The sequence below is a fragment of the Parasteatoda tepidariorum genome, chromosome 9 (genome assembly GCF_043381705.1).
Source record: "Parasteatoda tepidariorum isolate YZ-2023 chromosome 9, CAS_Ptep_4.0, whole genome shotgun sequence".
Lineage (NCBI taxonomy): Eukaryota > Metazoa > Arthropoda > Arachnida > Araneae > Theridiidae > Parasteatoda > Parasteatoda tepidariorum.
Window position 1 is genome coordinate 60,151,414 of NC_092212.1, and position 9,654 is coordinate 60,161,067.

The following is a 9,654-nucleotide window of genomic DNA, read 5'->3' on the forward strand; positions in this document are numbered from 1 at the left end:
TGAAATCATAATTTTTTTAAATTTGAAATTTTTAACATACATGGAAAATGTTAATAATTTTAGACAAAAATCATCTTAATTACTGCATTTAAGTGCAATAAAAATTAAATTGGGGCCTAAAAATTGGAATTTTTATAATAATAATGTATTTTTTTAAAATTCTTGAAAATACTACTCGCGCCTGAATTTTGAACTTAGATTCAAAATTTAAGTTCTAAAATGACAAACACTATCAATGTAACAATATCAAGCATGGAATATAAGATAAAGGGGAAAACATTTTTTTTAGAATTTTTTATGTGTTTTTCATAATTTTTTTTAAACATTTTTCCAGTACGACGGCTTTATGAGCTTGTTCTGAAACTTATAGTGTTTAGATATAATAATCCATGCTTGAAAATGTTCGTTAACATATTTTTAACAAGTGTATCAAATTTCATCAAGTTTTGAGAAAAACTCAGGCGCGAGGTACATTTTTAATGTCGTGTACTACGTAAAAACTTCATTTTGAGAAAAAACCAAAAGAAAACTATTTATGAGAAATAAATAAAAAAACAATACAACAGATTTCTATTAAACATAATAATAGACAAACACTAATGTTTCTAAGCATTTAAGAACTAGAAAATTAGTATAATATTTAAAATAGAGAAAATTATGCCTATTTATCACGATACAACGACTAACAATTGTCAGATAATAGTTAGGGAATTCTGTGGTTTCATTGACTTTAACAAGAAGACATAAGTAATAAAAATTAAAATAAAACATTATTAACCATAAAAATATGTAGTTTGTTAGTTTAGTATAGTATAGAAAAATAATAAAGGTATAAAAAATAAAAAATATCTATAATTCACCAAACAATGATTGCAGCGTGACAAAAAATTTTGAGATTTTATTCTTTTTATAAAGACGACAAAGATGATAAAGCAACTATACGTTTACTATGTGAGAATAAAAATATGTATTTTCTAAGATTGTAAAAAAAATTACATTATCTATCTAAATATTTAAGTTTAGACAATTATCATAAAATAAAACGGTAAATAATTGAAATCAATAAATTATAGTTAGACCAAAGAAAAAACACTGAAATATTTTTGCAGGGAAAGTTCACTAATTTAAAATGATCCGGCAGTATAACTTGGACCCTCTAATCTTTCATTCTGTTGATTTTTTCTGATTTTGTGAAACTTTTTGCTATTCCGCGTTTCCTTCCAAACCGCAGAAGCCCGTCTTTTGCTATCCGAAATTCTTCTTTTGTCACGTGTTTCAGCTATGTTCACTGATATTTCATTTAGTGTTTTATTCTCAAGTACTAGTGAGCTCAAGCAGCCAGCATTAAATTCAGTAATGGCGGATATAACAGACAATTCCAACAGATGGTTGGATGAAAAGTTAGTTTCGCTTTAAAAGCGTTCAACCTTCAAGCTCAAATATTGGTTTCGGTTTCGAAAATTGCCAATAACTTCGTAAAAAATTATCGTAAATCAATAATTTTTTTTTATTTGAAAGATAATGAAGCAAATATGGAATTTCTCTAAAAATCTCAAAATCGATATTTTTGCCATTTTCATCATATTCCAACGTCCACTGTCCCCTTAAAGGCAAATGAAGAAAAGACTTTACTGTGCTCAACGTAAAAGACTTTATCTAAACTGATTCAGAGGCATTATAAACAAAGTTTGATGGGGGGGAAAGGTAAAATTGAAGAAGCACAGTATGCGCAAACAAATAAAACGGGGCACACTGAATAACTTTTGATCTAATCATCGGATTTTCACGTTCTAGGATTCAATGGTTCGAGGGCGTGACTTCAAATGAGCTATATAATTAGTGCAGACGATATCTTAACACTAGAAGTGCCGTTGGGATAATTTTGAACATTTTTTGCCATTTCTTACGTTATTTTTGAAGATTCATGTGAGCTTCGAAACACATTTTTTTTTCCTTTTCTTAAACTGTTTCCAAGTATACTGTATCAAAACTTCATTAGTTTCTGAGGATTAGTAAAATAATTATGGAACAACCTAAAACAGGAATTATAGAACAGAAATTAGGGTCCATCGCGTTAAAAAATGTGACACGCAACAGTTTTTGTGAAATTATATAGTATTATAGATTCGGTTACCGTAGTAGCTCAGCATACTAAGCTGTTTCGTTCCTAATTAATTATAATTTCGCTATTGTGACGAAAAGAAATCATGTATATGCTGATTATAAATGGTTATATTTGTTATACTCATGAACAATATATTACTGTTGGGGGAACAGGTATTGTCATGTGAATAAAAATGAAAATTAATTGTATGACGTTCAAGCCACATAACTGTGATTTCAACTGTCCAAAAAAAATTTTTTTAGAGTAGTTATTTTTATTTATTAAGAACCAAGGACATACGTTTCATTAAAAGAGTCATATTATTGGTATATAATTGTTTTTGATATGAAATAAAAATTCGTTAATCTATGATTCCGTGACATATGATTTAAATTGAACTTTAACATTCAAAATTATTTAAACATATCATTTGTTCAAATATGTAGTGACTTAATTTTAAAAATTGACTGTAGGATAATTGAAAACGAAGTTAGAGATTTTTTATTTTAGTGGGCGCAATTCAGATATAAAGACATGTTTTTTTTTACTAAACATTTTTTAGATATAAAATTTCATTAATCTTTCACTCTGGAACATAATTTAAACTGAATATTAATACTTAAAAAAAAAAAAAAAAAAAAAAAAAAAAAAAAAAAAAAACAATGTTCGAATATATATCCCTATATATTCGAACATTGTTTTATTATTTTTTTTAAGTATTAATATTCAGTTTAAATTATGTTCCTGAGTGAAAGATTAATAAAATTTTGTAAAAACTGATTGGATACAATTGGAAATACAAAATTTCTAGATTTTTTATTTTATTTAAGTGGGTGCAATTCAGAAATAAAAACATTTGTAAGATAAATAAAACTTGATACCAATTTTATGTTCATTAATCCTTGATTAAGCTGTATAATTTAAGTTCAGTATTAATATTTAAAAATATTGAATAAAGAAATATTCGAATTTAAAAGAATTGGTTTTAAAAATTTGATTACATTTTCAATTATAAAAGAATACTTTTTAAAGGGTCAATGTTAAGAACAAAGGACATTAGTTTCATTAAAAAAGTCACGTTGTTCTTGTTTCTGTTGCTTACTTGGGAAACCAAGCGAACTTCTAAAGCAGCGGGTGCGCTTCTTGTTTTTCAGTGGTGCCATCTATGGTCAAAAATACGAATTCAGCCACCGCCCGATTTACAGAGCGGTCCAATTCACTCATCAGCAGATCGTAATAATGACTTGACGATAAATATCCAATTCAGTACCCCCAGAGGTTTTGATTCGTTATGGGAACTTAGAGGACTTAGTGACCCCAACAGATTTACGTGCACCCGTCACCATTTCATACACGTGGTTCCTTCGGCCTCTGGGATTCGCACTCTCGCTCTCGTGAACACTAGTCCTACGTCCTACCAGCTAGGCTTTCCTGGCCCTAAAGAATCATACTACTGGTAGGTAATTCTCCTTGATATCGAAAAAAAGCTCCATGCAAAGTTTTAATGCATTTACTTAATTTTAGTAGAATACTAATTTTGAAAGATATTTAATGGTGTTACAATTCTAAAATAAGGAATTTTTTTTACTCTGGTGGTTACTGGTTAAAATATTTCTTCATTATCCAACAAGATAATGAACAAATTTTTGCATAACTTCCTTTAAAAACTTCTTTCTTTCAAAAGAGAAAATAGTGGTATCACAAGTAGTTCATTATTAGCATTTATTTTGCACAAACAAGATAGTTTCGACTACCATAATATCCATATCAATAATATAAATCAATACTATAAATACTTTGGATATTAATTAATTCATGGCAAAATGCTTTTTTTAAAACTTAAAGAAAACAGAGATGTGGATTAACGAATAATAAAAGTACATAAAATATAAAAATATACTCTTTTTTTTCATACAATCGCTTTTTTTATATATATATAAAGCACTGGTTTATCTTTAATTCAGTGTCATGATTTAAATGAACATCAATTTTAAAAATATCTAGTAACAACGTTCAAATTAAAATGAGTTTGTTTAAACAATTTTAATGCAAATCATGATACACAAGTTTTAGTTATTTTTTTAAGTGTGCACTTTTAGCAGACATTTTTTAAAGTACCAAGCTACTGGTACATAATTCTTCCTGGCATCACATTGTCATACATTGCTTCGATTTAGGGAAATGATTTAAATTAAAATATTAATAATTAAAAACATTTCATATAATCATGTTCAAATTGAAAAATAATTGGTTTAAACAATTTCATTGGATACTTTCAGAACAGGTAAGTATTATATTTTTTTATTGAATAGGGTAGGTACAAATCAGAATTAAGAAGGTTTTTTTATTTAAGTTTTCATGCTCCTAGTAAATATTTCTTGTTCTCAAATAAAATTGGTTTTTACTTGTTTCTTAGAAGTGTCCAGTAACTAATAATTAAATACTTACTTATAATATATAATTACTTATATATATATATATATATATAATTACTTGATATCAAATAATTTATTTTTTACTTATTTATTAGATTATTTATTAGAAGTGCCAGGTAACTGGTAAATAACTCTTCTTTCCATCATATAATTTTTTTTTTTTCGCAGCTTGATATCAAATAAAATTGTTTTTTACTTATTTAAGTGTCTTGTAATTGGAAAATTCTTGATATGAAATAAAATTGTTTTATACATATTTATTAGAAGTGTCAGGTAACTGGTAAATAACGCTTCTTTCTATCAAATATTTTTTTTTTAATTGGTCACCAAACCAACAGCTATGTTTAAATTTCGTTTTACTTACCTATAAGTGTCATGTAACTGGTAAATGGACTTTCTTGATATCAAATTAAGTTTTTTTTTTTTATTTATCAGAAATGCAATGTAACTTGTAAAAAATTATTAATGAAATTGTTTTTACTTATTTATTAGAAGTATTATGCAACTGGTAAGATAATTTTCTTATTAAACAAAACTTTTATAAATTTCCTGTTAGTGTTATATAACTGATAAATAATTCTTCTTGATATCAAATAAAATTGTTTTTTATTTGTTTCTTAGAAGTGTAATGTAATAGGTAAATAATTCTTCTTGATATCAAATAAAATTGTTTTTTTATTTGTTTCTTAGAAGTGTAATGCAATAGGTAAATAATTCCTCTTGATATCAAATAAAAATTCAATACATTACTTTAAGTCAGGGAGATTATATAAATGAAAAATTATTATTTTAAAGTATTCAATAAAACAATGTTCACATTTAAAAACAATTTGTTTGCATGTAATTCAAAAATTAAAACTTGAGAGTTTTAGTTGTGTTTTTTGAATGGGTTAGATTTATTTTCTGTTTAAGTGGGGGACAATTCTGAATTAAATTAGTAATTTTTTGAGTGGGATATAATTCCGAATTAAAATTATTATTTGTTTTAGTGGGTTCAATTTTTAATCTGCTTCTGTTTGAGTGGGTACAATTCTGAATTAAATATATTTATTTATTTTGTTTAAGTTAGTATAATTCTAAATTAAATTTGTTATTTGTTTAAATGAGATTACAATTCTAAATTAAATTTTTTACTTAAGCAGGTATTATTTTAAGTTAAAATTGAATTTCTTCAGGGTAAAATTTTAAATTAGATTTGAATTTTGCCAGGGTAAAATTTTGAACTTAGATCATATATTCTATTTCAATTAAAGGAAAGGCTTTTTNTTTTTTTTTGGATTTTAAATATAATTTTCATTGATATCTTTGATTCAGTGTTAAAATTTTAGTGTATTTTTAACATAAATTACAGAAACAGAATTAAATACAATTCAAAATTCAGGAAAAGATTTAGATTTATTTTTCATATACATTATTCATGCATATTCATATATATTATTCTTGATTCACAGTAATTTTTTATCTCCTTATAGTTTAAACTATTCATGTCTTGATTTACAGTACTTGTTTGAAAATCAAATTAAATAAAATTCAAATTACATGAATAAAAATCGCTTTCATGTAACTTATATCATTCATATCTTGTTTTATCTTTAAATAATACAGAGAAAGAAAGATAGTAATAAATAAAACAATATTAAATTTTAAATGATATATAGGTCAAAAATCTAAGATACATTAGTTTTTCAAGACACTATAATTATTTCTCTTAAAACTCTAAAAAAATTATAATTAATTTTTTTTATATATAAATACCATTTTCTAATATTGTGAGAAAAAGTTTATTGAATCTTTAAGCTAGGAAATGTTTCAAATATTATCACTCAACATATACTTATATGGTATAGAATTCATACAATTATAAGATATAAGGTATAAATATTATTCAATCCTCTAGTACGGAAATTATTCAAATATTATCACTCAAATACATTTCTAAGGTATAGAATACACTTATAAAGGTGTAGAATATTATTGAATCTTCTAGTAAAAAGATGTTTCAAATATTATTATTCAACATACATGTAAATGGTATAGAATATTAGAATACACTTATAAGGTGAATACACACATTTATAAGGGATAGAATATAATTGAATCTTCTACTAAAGGAATGTTTCCAATATTATCACTCAACTTACACTTATAGGGTATAGAATAAAAATAAAATATTTTTATAACAATTTTAAGTTATTTTTTTAATAAAAGAAACTAATAAAAAAGTTTATTTTATGAAATTTTAGTTAGACTGTATATTTAATCCAAGTTTAGGGGAATTGCAACTTTTAAAGTACACAAAACTAAAATTAACTCTATATAGTGAAATTAATTACTTATAAAAAATTTCTCCTATCTAAAAAATAGATTAGTAAAACAAAAAGAAATAAATACACAAACAATGACATGTTAATCTTATGATATTATAGATATTTACTCCTGAAATTGTTTTATTATTTTAAATTGTGAATTAATTATTGCTGAAACCCTCAATTTACAGCAGTGTTCCTACCAAATTTCAGAAGAAGAAAAAAAATTTCCTGACTTTTAAAGCATATCAGGTAAATTTCAATGAAAATCCAGTCCATATTTTATCCATACCATGCAATTTTACATCAGAAAACTTTGATTCCTTATTTTATTTGTAATTCCACATATCAGATTTTGTGAGTAAAAAAATATCATTGAAAGAACATTTTGACTAACAGTTTGACTAAACAGTTGACTAAATTGAACAGTTTGACTAAAATTTGTAATTTTTACATCAAATAATTGTAATAAATGTTAGAATTATTTAACTCCAATCTCAATAACTGATTATAATTATAGACAATTCAAAGACTGGTTAGTCTCCAGACATGATATAGGAATTTTCCAGGTTATTGTAAAAAATCGCAATTTTCCCTGATTATTTACTGATTTCTGGAATTTAAATAAAATTCCCTGACAATTCCAGGTTTACCTTGTCCTCACTGACCCATGGAAGCCCTGACATATATTAACTCAAAGACATAAAATATATAAATAATAAAATATTAATACAATGTGTTAAATTATCAAGCTTCCAAATATTTATAATAAGCAATCCAAGTAGAAATTAAAATAATAAATTGTTAAAATCAAATGCTTTCAGATTTAAACTCATTGCAATACTAAATTAAATACATTGTGCTGGATAATATAGATCTATATTAATTGGGTAACTATAAATTCTCAATGGCACGCAAAAACAAGCAGTAATATACAGGTTAAGCTACAATCAATTAATACAATTCACTGATCAAGCAATTGTTAAAAAATTTGTTTTAACAAGTAATTTTTTAATAACACTAATTGCTAAATATTAGATACATTTTCTTGTTCTAAAAAAGACAATAAGTGATTTAGTATAAATCTATTTAATTTAATCAAAGAGTAAAACAAGAGAGTTTTTGTTTTTATAAATATAAGAAATTGACTGATTAGATCATGGTCATATGCAGAACAAATCACACAAGATTGAGAATTAAATCTAAAGAATTAGGTAATTTGACCTAAAAAAAGGCGTGGTGTGCGTCCATTTAATTTAATCAGTTAAATAATTTTGTTTTAGTAAATCTTAATAATTAACCATATGCAGAGAATTTATGAATAAAACCTCACTAAGAAATAGGCAATTATTTTAATAGCTATCAATTTATTTGACTTAGACAAGAATAAAAATTATATTTAAAAAATCTAAATAATTGTTACTACATTTATTGATAGTAACCTAAGCTGAAAAATAATAAGTAAAATCTCTTAACCTAAAAAAACAAACAGTTAATTTAATTAAAAACAATCAATTTATCTACCCTAAACAATAAAATAATATTTCAAAATTTAAATAATTGATCCTACTATTGATATCTTAGATCGAGAAATAATAAATAAAATCTAATAATAATAAATAAAATAAAAGTTAATTTAGTAGTAATTCATATAAATTAATCAAACTAAAAAATGAAATATTTATAAACCTAAATTTATTCTTTAGTTTATAATTAATATTGAAATGAGCATTTTTATAATTTAGTTTTGAAAAACTTAATAGCTAAAATTTAAATGTTTACTCCTAATCATATGTAATACATGTGCATGCATCATAAATTTCGCATTACTAAAAATAAATAATTTTAAGGGTAAACCAGAATTTTTTATAATTCATGAAAGGTGCACTTTTTCAAAGATATAATTAGAATGTGACTAATTTTAATATGTATGTTTTTAAAATAAAATTTCTTTATCTCAAACTCATAACATTGCATCTAGAACAAATAAGTAACAAATAACAGCTACTATTTTAAATATCACATATATACTATATAAGCGTACCTTTCTTTTTTCCTTTTGGCATTTTATCCTCTTCGGTGAAATAATAATCCTGCAAATGAATAACATTTTAACTGTTAAGTGATATTATATGCATAAGCACATACATGAAAAAATTTTTCAATTAGTTTATTAAATATACAATATTTAATTATTCCGATCATACTGATTTTATAATATTTATTGATAATATTTATTACATTATATATAAATTCAAATTATTTATAAGTTCAAATTATTAATAGTTAAATCCTTTTTCTTTTGTATTCAACTAATAAAAAATTAAAGCAAATTTTTCTACTAATTTAAATTTATAAAGAAAATCTACCGAATTTTTCAAAAAAGTACTCATACAGAACGGTATTTTAAAATACAAATTAACATTACATTACTTTAATATTTTATTAAATATCTTTATATAATTTCAAGAGAACTAAAATAAATCATAAAACAAATTACGCAAAACTTTAAACGATCTATAAAATACACTTAATAATTATAAACATAAATATGAAAGTTATGCATAATGTGTACTTACCCAAAATATCTGTAGTATATATTGGAATAAGCAGAAAATTTTACTTGGAATAGAAAATATATTTTCCTTAAGTGAGTTACAAGTTTGCCGGTACTACTTATAAAAAAAAAGTTTCTAATTTCCGTTTAAAATGGGAACTGAAACTCAAATTACAGTTGCCACCGTAGATAAACACACAATCGCGTCTATTGAAGGGGATTCCCCAATTCTGACGGTAAAGACGGTGCAGT

General features: G+C 24.3%; 1 protein-coding gene across 1 annotated transcript in view; it reads right to left on the bottom strand.

Annotated features, from left to right (window-relative positions):
- The window catches only part of LOC107438078 (protein argonaute-4), a gene marked incomplete in the record, with an annotated part of 19,302 nt that extends 9,648 nt beyond the window's left edge, over window positions 1-9,654 (bottom strand). Inside the window, 2 exon segments of the mRNA XM_071185577.1 lie at window positions 8,890-8,938; window positions 9,425-9,654. Of these exon segments, the coding sequence (XP_071041678.1) occupies window positions 8,890-8,911 (22 nt within the window).